The sequence below is a fragment of the Megascapheus bottae genome, chromosome 24 (genome assembly GCF_031878675.1).
Source record: "Megascapheus bottae isolate mThoBot1 chromosome 24, mThoBot2.hap1, whole genome shotgun sequence".
NCBI lineage: Eukaryota > Metazoa > Chordata > Mammalia > Rodentia > Geomyidae > Megascapheus > Megascapheus bottae.
In genome coordinates this window covers 128,294-145,024 of record NC_143532.1, presented here as the reverse complement: position 1 = coordinate 145,024, position 16,731 = coordinate 128,294, and the positions used below count along the sequence as shown (strand labels likewise).

General features: G+C 50.6%; 1 protein-coding gene across 1 annotated transcript; it reads left to right on the top strand.

Annotated features, from left to right (window-relative positions):
• The first annotated feature begins 913 nt into the window (after nt 1-913).
• Nucleotides 914-16,065, top strand: Def8 (differentially expressed in FDCP 8 homolog). Its single transcript, XM_090357075.1, has 12 exons — nt 914-991; nt 1,820-1,953; nt 3,694-3,791; nt 5,950-6,099; nt 6,932-7,073; nt 8,632-8,796; nt 9,409-9,536; nt 9,616-9,729; nt 11,623-11,703; nt 12,752-12,892; nt 13,072-13,181; nt 15,512-16,065. The coding sequence occupies exons 2-12, from the start codon at nt 1,830-1,832 to the stop codon at nt 15,612-15,614; spliced, it is 1,356 nt and encodes a 451-aa protein (XP_090213201.1). The 5' UTR covers nt 914-991; nt 1,820-1,829; the 3' UTR covers nt 15,615-16,065.
• The last annotated feature ends 666 nt before the right edge of the window (nt 16,066-16,731 follow it).

Here is a 16,731-nt window from a genome sequence, read left to right as displayed (position 1 = left end):
GGCTTCTACAGTCACAAGTTCCACCCCTCCACTTCCGTTGCCTCTCCACTGAACAGCTCCACAGCCTGTGTAGGCATCAGTTTCTCTGTACAGGGCGTGAATCAGCACAGGGTTCACAGGGTCCTTGGATGGCCTTCATGTTGACCCTCTCCCTAAACAGCTGGATGGCTCCCCCGCCCCCAGTCCTGGGTCTTGAAGGGTGGGTCTGGCTGTGGTCCCCAGACCCTGTGATCGAGGCTAACACTCTGCCACCTGGGCCACAGGGCCACATCTGCCTTTTTCTGAGTAGTTTACTGGAGGTAAGCCTCTCAGGGCTGGCTTGGGACCATGGACCGCAGACCTCAGCCTGCTGAGGAGGCAGGGTTACCAGGGGAGCCCTGCACCTAGAGAGCGTTAGCGACTTAAACATTGGTGCTGCGTGGTGGTGGAGGAGCACGGCCTGGTGGTGGAGGAGCTCGGCTTGGTGGTGGAGGAGCGAGGCCTGGCGGTGGAGGAGCGCGGCCTGGTGCTGGAGCGCTGCCTGGTGGTGGAGGAGCTCGGCTTGGTGGTGGAGGAGCGAGGCCTGGTGGTGGAGGAGCTCGGCTTGGTGGTGGAGGAGCGCTGCCTGGTGGTGGAGGAGCTCGGCTTGGTGGTGGAGGAGCGCTGCCTGGTGGTGGAGGAGCTCGGCTTGGTGGTGGAGGAGCGCGGCCTGGTGCTGGAGCGCTTGCCTTGAAGGCGTGAAGACCCGGGTTCGAGTCCTCGGTGCCGCATACACAGAAAGAGCAGTGATGCCGAGGCTCCCGCCCAGGACTGGCCACGGAAGACGCCGTCTGGTTTGAAGCCGGACTCGGGGCGGGGCGGGGCGGGCGGACCCGGCGCCCTGGTCCTCCGGGCCGGAGGCGGCGGCAGCGAGCCGCGGAGCCGCGGAGCCGCGGGCAACCCGGCAGCCGGGCGGGTTGCACCGCAGCGATGGCGGCCGGGCGGGTTACGATGTAGCGGCGCTGGCAGGCAGGTGAGCGGCGGGCTGGCTCCGGGCCCCGGCTGAGTGCTGGGCTGGCGGGGCCTGGCCTCCGAGCGCGCGCGGTCCCGGCTCCCCGGCTCCCCGGCCTCCCCGGCTCCCCGGACCCCCGGTTCCCCGGCTCTCCGGACCCCCGGCTCCCCGGCTCCCCGGCTCTCCGGCCTCCCCGCTCCCCGGACTCCCGGCCTCCCCGGCCTCCCCCGCCCCGGCGTCGCGGCGGACACGCGGGTGCGGAGCCGTCAGCAGCCCCGCGGCCTCCGGGGCCCGAGCTGTCCGCAGGGCTGGCGGGGCCCCGGCGTCGGGGCGCGGGGCGCGAGGCGCGGCGGCCGGGGCTGCGCGGCGCGCGCTGGGTCTGGAGCCCTGCAGCACCCAGGCCCGAGGCAGCCCTGGCCGGGAGGCCGGGCCTGGGGTGAGTCTGCGCCGCAGGACGGGTGTAGACCGAGCCGGGCCTCTTCCCCGCGGGGGGAGGGGCAAGAGACCTCCTCGCCCCTCTAAGACAAGGCTGGCGGTGAGCACGCACGAAGCCCCGGGTTCGAGTCCCCGGGAAATGGCGCTGCGGCTCAAGTGGCAGAGTGCTAGCCTTGAGCAAGCAGTGTGCAAGGACAGTGCCCAGGCCTTGAATTCAAGCCTCAGGACTGGCAGAGGGAGGGGGAGGGAGAGATGGGGGAGGGAGGAGGGAGGGTGAAGGAGGGGGAGGGAAAGAGGAGGGAGGGAAGGGGAGGGGGGAGGGAGGGGGAGGGAGGGGGAGGGGGGAGGGAGGGAGGGGGAGCTACCAAGCTATCCAAGGCCTGGGTGCTTACCTGGCAGAGCTCTGTCCTGCAGGTGGGATGCTATGGAATATGATGAGAAGCTGGCCCGGTTCCGGCAGGCCCATCTCAACCCCTTCAACAAGCAACTTGGGCCGAGGCAGCATGAACCGGGCTCCAGTGAGGAGGCTGAGGACACTGCGTCTGAGGGTGAGCCGTGGGGGTGCGGGTGATGGGAGCCGCTCAGGCTCCACCACCTCTGTGCTGCCCTGCATACTAACTTCATCCGTAATTACTTGGGGCTGGGTATGGGTGACTTATGAGCCTAGACACTCAGCAGGCTGAGATCCAAGGATCACTGTTGAATGCCTGAGCCGGAAAGTCTGTCAGACTCTTTCCCCAGCTAACTACCCAACACCCACAAGAATGGAAAGTGGAGCTGTGGCTCAAGTAGTAGAGTACTAGTGTTGAGTAAAACTGCCCAGGGGAGACTGGGAGCGTGCCTAGTGGTAGAGTCCCTGCCTAGCTCACATGGAGCCCTGGGTTTGTTTGATTCCTCGGTAGCACATACACAGAAAAAGCCGAAAATGGTGCTGTGACTCAAGTGGTAGAGCTCTAGCCTTGGGGAAAGCCCCAGGACAGTGCACAGGCCCTGAGTTCAAGCCCCAGGACTGGCAAAAAAATAAAATCCAAAAAATGCCCAGGGAAGTTGGGCACAGTGGCTCACACTTGTAATCCTAGCTAATCAGGAGGATGAAATTAGAGGATTGAAGTTCGAAGCAAGTCTGTGCAGGAAAGGCTGTGACACTATTTTTGGTCATGGGACTTGAACTCTGGGCTTGGGCACTGTCCTTGAGCTTTTTAGCTCAAGGCTACCGCCCTACCCCTTGAGCCACAGTGCCACTTCTGGTTTTCTGGTCGTTAATTGGAGATAAAAGTCTCACAAACTTCAGTGCTTAGGCTGGCTTTGAGCTATGATCCTCAAACCTCAGCCTCCTGAGTAGCTAGGATTACAGGCATGAGCCACCGTGCCTGGCTCAGCTGGGACTCTTATTTATTTATTTATGCCTGTCTTGGGGACTGAACTCAGGACCTAAACACTGTCTTTGGGCCTTCTCAAGGCTAGAGCTCTATTACTTGACCCACAGCATCACTTCTGGCTTTTTCTGTGGTACTAAGGAATCAAACTCGGGTCTTTGTGCATGCTAGGCAAGCACTCTTACCAGTAGGCCAAACTCCTGGCCCTTGGCTGAGACTCTTAACTTCAATAAAATATTTAGAGAAAGCTAGAATCAGTATTGTGGCTCAAGTGGTATCTCTCAAGCCATAGCACCGCTTCTGGCCTTTTCTATGTATATGGTAGTGAGGAATCAAGCCCAGGGCTTCATGTAAGCTAGACAACCACTAAGCCACATTCCCAGCCCTCTCATAAACTTTTTGCCTGGATTAGCCTTGAACCATCATACCATCATCCAATGAATTTCTGCCTCTTATGTAAACAGGATTACAGGTTGTTACCCCAGCATCCCAGATATAATGCTGTCTATCTATTTTTATTTTTATTTTTTTTGCCGGTCATGGGGCTTGAACTCAGAGCCTGGGCACTGTCCTTAAGGTTCTTTTGCTCAAAGGAAGTACTCTACCACTAAACCACATTCCCAGCCTGATAGTGTTAACTTCTTTGTCTCTTTCAGTCCATCAAAATGCCTGACATTCCATCTCATCTTTCCTATCTGACAAAAAGCTGGATTTCTTTCCAAATGCATATGAGACAGATGTGTAGAATCCAGCTTCTCCCTCCCTCCCCTAGGCCTTCCCATGGACTCCCTGTATTTCCTTTCCAGCTCTAGCCACTCCATTTGCTTTTGTGAGGGTCTATTAGCAGGAAGAGCAAGATGACTTTTCTCCCCTCTTCTCTCTGCCTCCCTCCATGCCTTCCTCTTCCATCAGAGATTCTGCCTGAGTTGTCCCCGAGGGAGCCTGAGTTCCACTGCCCTGAGCGCATGATGGATCTTGGCCTGTCTGAGGACCACTTCTCTCGTCCTGTGGTAATGTTTGGGGGCCTGGGAGGGGAGGGGCCTAGGCCCTGAGATGTTGAGGTCTGCAGCTTCCTGATTTCCAGGGTCCTGGGAGCAGGGCTGCTGGTTCAAAGCACTCACAAGAGCTAGAGGTGCAATTTCCCATCTCCGTGAAGTTCCGCCATCAATCACAGCTGCCCCAGTCTCCCCATCCTACATAACCCTGGCTCTATTCTCAGAGGGAAATTAGGGTCAGCTTAGGTCTAGGTAGATAGTCTGAAATATTTCTTTCTTTTCTTTTTTTTCCCCTTTCTTTTTGCCAGTCCTGGGACATGATCTTAGAGCCTGACCACTGTCCTTGGGCATTGTCAAGGCTAGAGCTCTACCTCATGAGCCACAGCACCACTTCTGGCTTTTTCTGTGTATGTGGTACCAAGGAATCACACCCGGGTCTTCGTGCATGCTTGGCCAGCACTCTACCACTAGGCCAAACTCCTGGCCCTAGTCTGAGATATTTCTTCTCCCTCTGAGAGACTCTACATGCAACCACCAAAGAGCTGGAAGTAGCGCTTTTGTGGCTCAAGTGGTACAGCACTAGTTTTTAGCATAAAAGCTTAGAGACAGAGGCTAAGAGTTTGGCCTAGTGGTAGAGTGCTGGCCAAGCATGCACTTCTTCATGCATGAAGAACCGGGTTTGATTCCTCAGTATCACATACATAGAAAAGCTGGAAATGGTGCTGTGGCTCAAGTGGTAGAGCACTAGCTTTGAGGAAAGCCCAAGGACAGTGCCCAGGACCTGAGTTCAGTCCCCAGGACTGGCCAAAAAAAAAAAAAGCTCAGAGACAGCACCCAGGCCTTAAGTTTAAGCCCCATAAACTGGCACACATGCAAAGAAAAGAAGTACCAAGTCTTTTTATTTTTTGCCAGTCCTGAGCTTTATCTCAGGGCCTGAGCACTGTCTTTGGGGTTTTTCCTCAAGGCTAGAGCTCTACCACTTGAGCCATAGCACCATTTCCGGCTTTTCAATGTATGTGGTACCGAGGAATCAAACCCAGGTCTTTATGTATGCTAGGCAGGCACTCTACCACTAGGCCAAACTCCCAGTCCCAAGAAGTGCCAACTCTACACCTGCACAGTGTTGCTGGTATCTGCTTGGGCCTAACAATTCAACGAGGGGCCATGTCCTTTTTCTCATGACAGTAAATAAAATTTCCTTAGCTCCCCTCTAAAGAACAGCTCTGTAGAAATGAAACTGTGGGGTCAGGAGTTTGGCCTGGTGGTAGAATGGGAAGACCAGGGTTTGAGTCCTTGATATCACATATATAGAAAAGCTGTGGCTCCAGTGGTAGAATGCTAGCCTTGAGGAAAGCCCAAGAACAGTGCTCAGGTCCTGAGTTCAAGTCCCAAGACTGGCAAAAAAAAAAGTAAAACTATGTAGTCAAAAAAATCATTTGGATTTGCAAAAGAAGGAAGTGTGAGGGGCCGGGACTTTGGCCTAGTGGTAGAGTGCTTGCCTAGCATGCAAGAAGACCCAGGTTTGATTCCTCAGTGCCACATACATAGAAAAAGCCAGAAGTGGTGCTGTGGCTCAAGGGGTAGAGCTCTAACCTTGAGAAAGTCCAAGGACAGTGCTCAGGCCCTGAGCTCAAGCCCAGGACCGGCAAAAAAAAAAAAAAAAAAAAAAAAGGAAGTGTGAGTGTGATTGAGTGTGGTGTGTATGTGGGTGGAGGGGAGAGAGAGAATGGGGATGAGGAGGATGAAGAGGATGATAGCCATCAAGCTCAGGCCCTGTAGCATGTTAGGCAAGTGCTTTATCACTGAGATACCCTTCCAGCCCTTGAAAGTTGTCTTTTTTGTTTGGATTTTTGCTTTGGAGACATGTTATCAAGGCTGGCCTTCTATTTCCCAAATGCTGTGATTATTCGTGTGCATCACCATGCCAGCCCAGAATTCCTCTTTTGAAAAATATCCCGATTTGGGACTTCAGAGGCCTGTGGGCACCTCAGTCCAGCTAGGGCACAGAGTGACCAGCATCTCCTCATCTGAGGACATGGGGGTCGAAGTCTGCCAGATAGCTCAGTGCTGTGTTCAGTGAATCCTCATCAGGTGGCCACCCTTGAATTCAACCTTAGTCTCCACAGAAAATCTGCTAGGAGGCCATCTGACTACAGCCCTCCTACCTGGGCAGGGTCTTTTCCTTGCCTCTGATGTTCAGCAGCTGCAGCAGGCAATTGAGGAATGTAAGCAGGTGATTCTGGAGCTACCGGAGCAGTCAGAGAAGCAGAAAGACGCTGTGGTGAGGCTTATTCATCTGCGGCTAAAGCTCCAGGAGCTGAAGGTATGTGCTGGCCCGTCTCCACGGAGGTGTCAGGAGCCATGATTGAGATTGTAGGAGGCAGAAAAAGAAGGTAGCCTCTGATTTCCTCCCACTGGCTGGCTCTCCTCTGCGCTCCGAGAGGTGGAGATGGAATGGTATCGAGAAAGACAGTGGGCTGGGTTCCAATGGCTCACACATGTAATGTCAGCTACTCAGGAGGCTGAGACCTGAGGATCAAGATTTGAAGCCAGCTCAGCAGTAAAGTTAATGAGAGCCTTGCTTGCACATGGATCCCACAGTCTAAACCCCACCAGAGTCATCACGTTGAGTTGAATCTGAGTCTCTCTGTACTGTCTCATTAACTCCTGGGAATTTAGAATGAACTAGTCATTAGGAAATAGTTAAGTCTGTGATAATAATACAACCTAAACAGTGATTTAAAGGGCATGTGTGTGATCTTCTTCATGTATATGATAACTAGTGGTATTGGAGATAATGGGTCATCCTACTTTGTTTTTCTTCCAGTCACTGAGAGGAATGGTCCAGGATAGCCTCACATCACATCTTCTTGGTCTGCATCTAATTAATAAGAGGGAAGGGCAGACTCGTGTTCACAGGCCCTGAGCCCCAGGCAGCACAGGCGGCCAGGGGTGCTAGAAGAGTAACGTGACCTTGTTGTCAGCACCTGAATGACTGTTGTTGTAGTGCTACAGGAGGAAGGAGAACATGCATTAGGCTGAAGCTCACAGTCTCTGCTCCTAGCAGTATCTGAAAGGCATGACTTGAACTTGATCAAAAGGAGCAAGCTGTAGCCCAGTTCACCTGTGATTCTTCTTTTTCACTTCCCCTAAAGGACCCTAATGAGGACGAACCTAACATCCGAGTCCTCCTTGAGCACCGCTTCTACAAGGAGAAGAGCAAGAGTGTCAAGCAAACCTGTGACAAATGTAGCACCATCATCTGGGGCCTCATCCAGACCTGGTACACGTGCACAGGTGGGCTGAGAGGGAAGCTCACTCTTTCTAAGTCCACCGAGTAAGGAAGAGGAGCCACAGCTCTGATTCCAGATGTGGGTCATATTCAGGCAAATTCTTGACAGTATACTCTGTGTGCTGGAAATGTTAAGAATGGAAATATTAACATGCCTGCCTTCACTGGCAATATTGTGGCCATGAGCCATGCAGGACTATTCAAGTTTGAATAATCTAAATGCATGGGGTAAGGAGTTTCAACTGTATTATGTACATTTCAAGTACTCACCAGCCACACGAGTCTGGTGGTTGTCTCAGTGGATAGTGCAACAAGAACATTGTAGACATTTTCCTTTGATGTGCTGTTCTGGATGAGAAACTGACTAGTAAATGACCTGGTATTACAATCATAGTAAGGCAAAGGGAAAGGGAATAAAATTTATTGAGTGTTTGAGTTGGTACTGCTGAAAAAGCCTTATTTGATACTTAAGCAAATGCTTAGAGGTCAAGAGTCAGGGGTAGAGCTGAGAGGCAGGCCTGCAAAGGCTATCTGGTTGATGTGTGCCCAGTCTAGAAGAAAGATAGGCTTTAAAATGTCTAGTCTTTGTGTGTGTGCATGTGAGTGTAAGTGTATATGTATCTATTGGTACTGTGCTTGAATTCAGGACTTTGTCTTATCACTCTTTATTTAATTATTTGTTTTGTGGGTCATGGGGCTTGAACTCTGGGCCTGGGCTTTTCAGCTCAAGGCTACTGCCCTACTCTTGGACAAAGCCCCACTTCCCTTTTCTAGAGGTTAATTGGAGATAATAGTCTCAGGTCCTTTTGTGCCCAGGCTGGCTTTGAACCTTGATCCTCAGATCTCAGTCTCCTGAGAAGCCAGGATTACAGGCTTGAGCCACCACGCCTGGCTTATCACTCAATTTTTTTTTCTCACAGCTGTCACTCTACTACTTGAACCTCTAATCAGTATTGTTCTGGTTCTCAGAGACTCTTCTGCCTGGGCTGGCTTCAAACCTTAATCCTTCAAGTTTCCATCTTTTGAGTAGCTAATTTTACAGATGTGAGTCATTGATACTTGGCCAAGGTATCTAGTCATCAAAGCAGCTAAAGCATTGTACCTGAAAGTATTGTAGAAGTGAGCTGAGGGTTTTTCTGTAAGTAGGGTAGCAGTTGGATGCCCAGACGTTCCCTGCGGATCCACACATGCACAGAAGGCTGAGGTCAATGCCAGCTGAAAGTTTGAAAGTACAGTAGAGGAGGTAGAGAAGAGGCCAGGTGACTCATGATGTTTAGTCTTAGCAGTAGGTTGGAGTCACTGAAATTTTAGGTGAGAAATGAGGGAAGAGGATTGAGATGGAAAAGAAGAAACTCCATTTGCACAGTTTGAGCTTGAGGGTGGGAAGAGCAGGTTGGTTACTGATGTGTGTGTCTAGAATTGACAGGCAAGGCAAGTGTTGAATGAGAGCACAAGGGTCTTTGAGGAGCCAGGACCTGAAGAATCACCTGGCTTGTCTTGACGCTGGAGTGTTTGCATACAGTCAGTGTGGACACCTCTCCGTGTGACTTCTCCCCATCGCAGGGTGTTATTACCGCTGTCACAGCAAGTGCCTGCACCTCGTCTCCAAGCCCTGTGTGAGCGCCAAAGTCAGCCATCAGGCCGAGTATGAGCTGAACATCTGTCCTGAGACAGGGCTGGACAGCCAGGACTACCGCTGTGCAGAGTGCCGGGCTCCCATCTCTTTGCGTGAGTACTAACGAGGGTCCTCCCAAAGCAGGCCCAGAGCAGACTGGACGCTGTTAGACAGCTGAGGACTGACCGGAGGGCAGGAAGGCCTCTGTTCCCTATCTTGAAATGCCAAGGGTCACGACGGGCACGGCTTTATTTCCCACTGGAGCAAACTAAGGTTTCAGTTGTCTATAACTTGCCCAGGTCTCTCTAAAGGTAGAGCCCGAGTTTGGTCTCTGCATGGCCCTTTGTCACAGAGCACCCACACAGACAGGACTAGGGAGAAGAATCACAGCAGTCACAGACATGTGGAGCCACAGCTTCCTTCATGAGATGGACATGTCAACAAATGTTAGCTCAGACTCCCTTCAGCAGTCAGTTAGCATGGTCCTGCGGTTCTGTATTACTTGTGAGAGAAGTGAGGGTACGCTGGGATCTACACAGGCATGGTGGCTGAGAAGCCACAGTGAGAAGCAGGGTAGGGGCGGGGGGGGGAGGAGGTCCGGGCAGTGGAGTGGGACCCCTGGCTCACCCTGCTCTTTCCTGTCCTTTTGATCTGGGAGAAGGGGTCTGTTGGGCAGGGAGGAGACTGTAGTCCTGTGACCCTGACCCGTACCCACCCACTCCCAGGCGGTGTGCCGAGTGAGGCGAGGCAGTGTGACTACACTGGCCAGTACTACTGCAGCCACTGCCACTGGAATGACCTGGCTGTCATCCCTGCACGAGTCGTGCACAACTGGGATTTTGAGCCACGCAAGGTAGAGGGGTGTGGTGTGGGTGTGGAGACCACGGCGGTCCCACGGTCCCAGGGGCAGGATTCGTGTGCTGCCCCTGCAGGTTTCTCGCTGCAGCATGCGCTACCTGGCACTAATGCTGTCCCGCCCCGTGCTCCGGCTCCGCGAGATCAATCCCCTGCTCTTCAACTATGTGGAGGAACTGGTGGAGATCCGGGTAAGGCTGGGGCCTGAGCTGATGGGTGAGGCAGCAGATGGACCCTTTCCGGGCCTGCAAGAGGTGCTGAATAAAAGAGGCATGCCAGGCCGGGAGTGTGGCCTAGTGGTGGAGTGCTTGCCTAGCATGCACGAAGATCCGGGTTCAATTCCTTGGTACCACATGCATAGAAAAAAGCCAGAAGTGGTGCTGAGGCTCAAGTGGTAGAGCTCTAGCCTAGAGAAAGTCCAAGGACATTGTTCAGGCCCTGAGCTCAAGCCCAGGACTGGTAAAAAAGAAAAAAAGAAAAAGAGGCATGCCATCTCAGCAGGGCCTTTTGATGGTAGAACCATGTTCAGTAGCTTGGGAACAGTTACACTTTTTCTTTCCAGTAGCCTTTTTATTCTATTTTATTTTAGTGCTGATTCTGGGGTTTGAACTCAGGACCTGGGTGTTGTCCCTGAGTTTGTTTTTTTTTTTTTTTTTTTTTGTCAGTCTTGGGTCTTGACCTCAGGGCCTGAGCACTATCTTTGAGCACTTTTGCTGAAGGTTAGGGCTCTGCCATTTGAGCCACAGCAGCATTTCTGGCTTTTTCTGTGTATGTGGTACTGAGAAATTGAACCTCGGGCCTTGTGCATCCTAGGCAAGCACTCTACCACTAGGCTACACTCCTGGCCCTCCCTGAACTTTTTTGCTCAAAACTGGCTCTCTACTATTTGAGCCATAGCACCACTTCTGACTTTCTGGTGGTTAATTGGAGATAAGAGTCTTGTGGACTTTTCTGTCTGGGCTAGATTTGAGCCATGATCCTTAGACCTCAGCCACCTGAGTAGCCTGGATTACAGGTGTGAGCCTCTAGTATCCGGCAATATCATCCCTGTCCTTGAAGCCTTGAACTTCTGAACTTCACCTCCTGAGTGCTGAGTACTACAAATGTGCACTATCAGGACCAATATAATATATTTAATTCAATATGTCCAAAACATTATTTCAATATACAATTGCTATGCAAAATTATTGAAATAGTCTCCATTCTCTTTCTGCATCTTATCTTTGAATTTTGTGTTCCCTTTACAACTACAGCAATCCTAGCTCAGACTACTTTTCAGTGGCTTGTTTTTTCCCATCACTGTCTTGTATTGGCTTTGAACTTAGGACCTTGCTCTTGCCAAGCAAGTACTCTACTACTTGAGCCACGTGATGGCCAATTTTATCTAAAGTGCAGATCCAGCTATTCCAGTCCAACAGGAGCTGATGCTGTTGCGGGAAGGCAGTGGAATGAAGTCCAGTTCCATGTTAGTGGGGAAGAGCAGGCAGAGCGGAATGAATTGCCAAGATCGCAGGGCTGACGAGGAATGTGAGATTTGAGTAGGACTCAGCCTCCGTGTGCTGTTCCACAGCCTGCTGGCTCTTGGACAGGCCATTTTACATGCTTGCGAGAGTAAATGAATGCATGGAGAATCCCATGGGTGATGGCAAATGAACTTGAAAGTCTTGGGTGGTCTAGAAGCTGAGATTTGCACTTGAGTTTCTCTGTAGCACTCAGATTGGAGCCCAAAGATACTTACCCCAGTCCCTGTTGATCCTGCTGATACCCATGGGCTGAGGATACCTTGTAAAGCTAGGACAGGGCCGGGAGTTTGGCCTAGTGGTTAAAGTGCTTGCCTAGCATGCATGAAGACCCGGGTTCAATTCCTTGGTACCACATACATAGAAAAAAGCCGGAAGTGGTGCTGAGGCTCAAGTGGTAGAGCTTTAGCCTTGAGAAAGTCCAAGGACAGCGCTCAGGCCCTGAGCTCAAGGCCAGGACTGGCAAAAAAAAAAAAACAAAAAAACAAAACTTGGACAATGAAGTCGTGGTTGAGGCCCAGCCTTCTGACCTGGCTGAGGCCTATCTGTTGCCTTTCTCCACAGAAGTTGCGCCAGGACATCCTGCTCATGAAGCCGTACTTCATCACTTGCAAGGAAGCCATGGAGGCACGTCTGCTGCTGCAGGTGAGACTGCTGGCGGAAATGGCCCCAGCAGTGATGGGGTACCTTAGACTCAGAACTTCTCGGACAAATTGGGAGCTGAATATATTGTACTTTTATTTATTTATTTATTTATTTATTTTTTTTGCCAGTCCTGGGCTTGAGCTCAGGGCCTGAGCACTGTCCTTGGACTTTCTCAAGGCTAGAGCTCTACCACTTGAGCCTCAGCACCACTTCTGGCTTTTTTCTATGTATGTGGTACCGAGGAATCGAACCCGGGTCTTCATGCATGCTAGGCAAGCACTCTACCACTAGGCCAAACTCCCGGCCCCTATATTGTACTTTTAGTCATTTCCCAAACCCTGTCTCAGGAATATTAGTTCTATAATAAGCTGTTAGGTATCCTAACCTCAAAACTCTGATGATCTCAGTTTGGGAACTGAGAAAAACATTGTCTGCAACTTTTTAGTGATTCTGTGTGGAGGTAGACATCCACCTCAGGCCAGTTGAACAAAGCACAAGTTTTCATGAGTTCATTATGTATGTATTCAGTATTCACAGGCACTGGTCTAGATTCTGGGAAGCAATGAGAAAAACAGGCAGGAATCTTTGCCTTGCAGAGTTCCCATCGGTTTGGAAGTATATGTCAGGGTGGTGAGCAACGTGGACATGACAAAGTTGAGGAAGGATTGGGGAGTACTGAGGAGGTGTTAAACAGGGAGACCAGATTGGGGTGAGGCCTAGTGAGTGGGGACCAGAGTGCTTGCAGGCAGAATTATAGGAGTAAGAAGAGTATGTTTTGGGAAGCTGGGTTACACAGATCAGGAAACATGGCCCTGGCCCTGTTTTCCTGCTTTGTTTTCCCCGGGCTCCCTAATTCTGCTTTTAGGACTCCCTCCAAGGGCCTCATGTCTTTGGAGGCTCCTAGTTGCTCTTGGCGGGGGCTGTTCACACCATGGTATCTGCTGGACCTGGTGAAGAGATATGGCCTGGACCCTGGGAGCAGTCACGGGAAGGCCGTGGGAGGGTCCCTTTGTCTGTGCTTGGGGTCATAGCTCCTGGGACTTGGCAGCTCCAGGACCGGCAGCATTTTGTGGAGAACGATGAGATGTACTCAATCCAGGACCTCTTGGATGTGAACATGGGCCGCCTTGGCTGTTCGCTTACTGAGATCCACACTCTCTTCGCCAAGCACATCAAGCTGGACTGCGAGGTGGGTCTGCTCGCCCACTCTGGTATCCATAGGAGACCCCAGGCCACTTTCCTGGGCCCCTAGTCTTGGGGGGCTACAATGAGCAGGAGAAGCAGCCTGCTCCAGTATCCCTGGCCAGAGCTAGCACTTATCTACTTATATCCTCTAACCTTTCCACACTGTTTCCCCCTCTCCACCAGCGGTGTCAGGCGAAAGGCTTTGTGTGTGAGCTCTGCAGAGAAGGTGACGTGCTGTTCCCGTTTGACAGCCACACATCTGTGTGCATGGACTGCTCCGCAGTCTTCCACAGGTGGGTGTGACCCAGGCCCCTCCCTCTATTTTCTTTCCTTGGTCTCAGCTGCATCTGGTCTTGAGGAAGCAGGCACTGCTGTCCCTAAAAGAGAGGGAGACTAACATTTGGACCTAGTTTTGAAAGCCCTTTGCTGATCCTGAGCCAGAGTGGCAACTGAGGTCTATATGTAACAATTCTATTAGAAACGAATGCTTGTGGGCTGGAGAAGGGTCATAACGGCATCTGCACTCATTCAGTCTGTACTAGCAGTGAAGTCACTCTTAAGTCGGTATAGGGCAGAGGTGCCCAAACATTCTAGCTTCTGACATCCTTCATATTTCAATGCCTTTTCCGGTGTCCTAGGTTCAGAAGAAATACCTAATACTGGGGCTGGGAGTTTGGCCTAGTGGTAGAGAGCTTGCCTAGAATGCATGAAGACCCGGGTTTTATTCCTCGGTACCACATACATAGAAAAGCTGGAAGTAGTGGTGCTGTAGCTCAAGTGGTAGAGTGCTAGCCTTGTGGAAATCCCAAGGACAGTGCTCACAACCTGAGTTTAAGCCCCAGAACTGGCAAAAAAAAAAAAAAAAAGAAATACCTAATACTTTTGTTTACTAAGTACTTATGTTTAAATAATGTTATGAGAATTATATCCTGCATATTTAGTGGCTATTTTAGAAAAATAACACACATAAGTTAGAAAAAAATTTAAGCTTCATTTTGCAATAAGCACAATTTATTTTTCTTTTTCTTTTTTCTTTGTACTGGTATTAGGACTTGAACTTAGACCCTCAAATTCTTCCATAGCTTTTTGCAAAGCTGATGCTATACCACTTGAGCCACAGAAACACTTCTGGGTTTTTTTGTTTGTTTGTTTGTTTGTTTTTGCCAGTCCTGGGCTTGGGCTCAGGGTCTGAGCACTGTCCTTGGACTTTCTCAAGGCTAGAGCTCTACCACTTGAGCTTCAGCACCACTTCCGGCTTTTTTCTATGTATGTGGGACCGAGGAATCGAACCCGGGTCTTCATGCATGCTAGGCAAGCACTCTACCACTAGGCCAAACTCCCGGCCCCTTCTGGGTTTTTTTTTTTTTTTTTTTTTTTTGGTTAACTAGGGATAGAGACTCACAGATTTGTCTGATTGGACTGGTTTTGATCCTCAGATCTCAGCCTCCTGAATAACTAGGATTATTGGTGCGATCCAAAGCACAATTTCTTTCTTTCTTCTTTCTTTCTTTTTTTTTGTGGGTCATGGGGTTTGAACTCAGGGCCTGGGCACTATCTCTGAGCCCTTCAGCTCAAGGCTACTGCCCTACCCCTTGAGACACAGCCCCACTTCCTGTTTTCTAGTGGTTAATTGGAGATAAGAGTCTCACGGTCTCTAGTGCCCGAGCTGGTTTTGAACAGTGATCTTCAGATCTCAGTTTCTGGTGTAGCTAGGATTAGAGGCATGAGCCACTGTGCCTGGCTCCAAAGCACAATTTCTTACACACACACACACACACACACACACACACACACACACATTCATCTGCTGGTCTCTGGAGTTGGATGAGCCTTTCATCCCTATTTCTGTTCACACTGATTTTATTTATTTATTTTTTTTGCCCTGACCTTGGTATATGGTAGCAACTGCTGAAATATCAGCTCTTCAAAGCCAATTGTCACAAAAAGGGAAGTAGTAAAAACTCTTGTTGAAACATGTGTTGGACACATGTCAAGTACCGCTGAATTTGAACATGCATTCTGTCTACATTCTCTTCACATGTCCAAATGAACCTATAGATCTCTGTGTACACTGCTGATCCCTGGTATGCCTTGACACACAGTTTGGGAACCATACTTGAAGGCTCATGCCTGTAATCATAGCTATTCAGGAGGCTGAAATCGGAGATTCATGATTCAAAGCCATCCTGGGCATGAAAGCCTGTAAGACTCTTATCTCCGATTAATCACCGGAAAGCTGGAAGTGGCACTGTGGCTCAAAGTGATAGAGCACTGGCCTTGAGCTGAAGAGCTTAGGGAAAGCACCCAAACCCAGAGTTTAAGCCCCATGACTGGCAAACAAAACAAAACAAAACAAAAAGAAACTTGGAGCTTGAATGTGGAAGCTGGAGGTCTGCATTGTCCAGATAATGTAACATGAATGTCCTTTAATAGAGACCAGTATACTGCACAAGCATTTACCATACATAGGTCATGTCATACTTGGATGCCAACCTTGCTTATGACCTATGGAAGTGAACATCTGAGCTGCTTTGCCCCTTTGTACAAGGGGAATAGGAGCTCACATAGTAAGCTTCTAAGGGTCCAGTGGTAGAATTTTATATGTCTGTCTTTCTGCCTCCAGGGATTGCTACTATGACAATTCAACTACATGCCCTAAGTGTGCTCGGCTCAACCTGAGAAAGCAGTCGCTCTTCCAAGAGTCTGGTCCAGATGTGGATGCTTAGAGTGCTAGGGGAGAACACTGGGCCCTGTGCCTGCCCATCTGGCTTCTGCTGCGTTGGCATTGCCAAAGTCAGCTCTGGCGACTCCTCCCTGGTGTACTCTCTGGACCAGAAGGGCATGCGCAGTGCCCGCTAGGACTGCCCCTCCCCAGGTGCCAGCTGAGACTTATGGTGGCTGTACCACCTGTTACCTAGGTATGCTGTTTTGAGGGGTCATGCTGTGGCCCCTGTCCTCACCCCAAAGTAGTTTGCCTTGGGCAAGAGAGCCCTGGTTGTGACTCTTCCACTCACTTGTGGTACTGAACTCTCCAGGCTTCTGGACCCTATAGATACCCCTGCTCATGTTCAGGTCACCCTAATAACTGATTAGGCCAAGAACCTCAGAGAGTAGCCAGTGAGGATGCTGGCTCCATACACCTAGCCTTGTCTGTTGCCATAAATGGTTTAGATTTTATCTATAGGCCCTTCCTTCCTGGTACCTTCTCTCTTTGGGGTCATCTGGTTGTTTAGGGTCATGGTGGTATCCCGTAGAACTCTCAAACCTGAGGCTCTTAATCCTCCTTAAGCAGTGAGTGGGGTTCTCTGCCCAATGGAATGGGAATCAGGCTATGGAACTTCTCCCTGAAGGGTATATCTGCTGCTGCTTCTACCCTTGCCTAGCCCACCTCATGTTGGTGCTTTGAGCTGAGCAGCTAGGGACTGAGCCCAAGAAAGATGTCCTGGCCTTTAGGTTTATCACAAAAACAATGTCCACAGGGGAGGCTCTGGGTTAGGCAAACAGGTTGGTTACAATTGGCCTGCATAGCAGTTCTTGGGACCAAATTTACCCCTGGAGCTCTGTTTCGCTGCCACCATGCCTATGGAGGGCTCTCAGTGACTTGGTTTATAGGACTAAGGTCAAGAGTTGAGCTTCTTTGCTTAAGGGAGTCCAGGCAGGAGGCTTGGAGCTTATGTCGTAAGATCTGGGTCTGGAAAGTGGACAAAATCTACAGTTCACACTTAGATTCCATACGCCCTATAAATTCTGCAATGGAGGTTGCTTTGTGTGAGGGGATATCTCAGGGTAAGGCTTCAGTTTTTCATTCCTGTGAAGGAAGGGTTGCTTGCATCTGTTCCTGTG

Excerpts from the sequence above, each read along its gene's own strand:
- Def8 (XM_090357075.1), top strand. The coding sequence starts at position 1,830 with ATGGAATATGATGAGAAGCTGGCCCGGTTCCGGCAGGCCCATCTCAAC. Across the intron at positions 8,797-9,408 it reads CCGGGCTCCCATCTCTTTGC|GCGGTGTGCCGAGTGAGGCG; the intron begins GTGAGTACTAAC and ends ACCCACTCCCAG. Across the intron at positions 9,730-11,622 it reads AGGAACTGGTGGAGATCCGG|AAGTTGCGCCAGGACATCCT; the intron begins GTAAGGCTGGGG and ends CTTTCTCCACAG.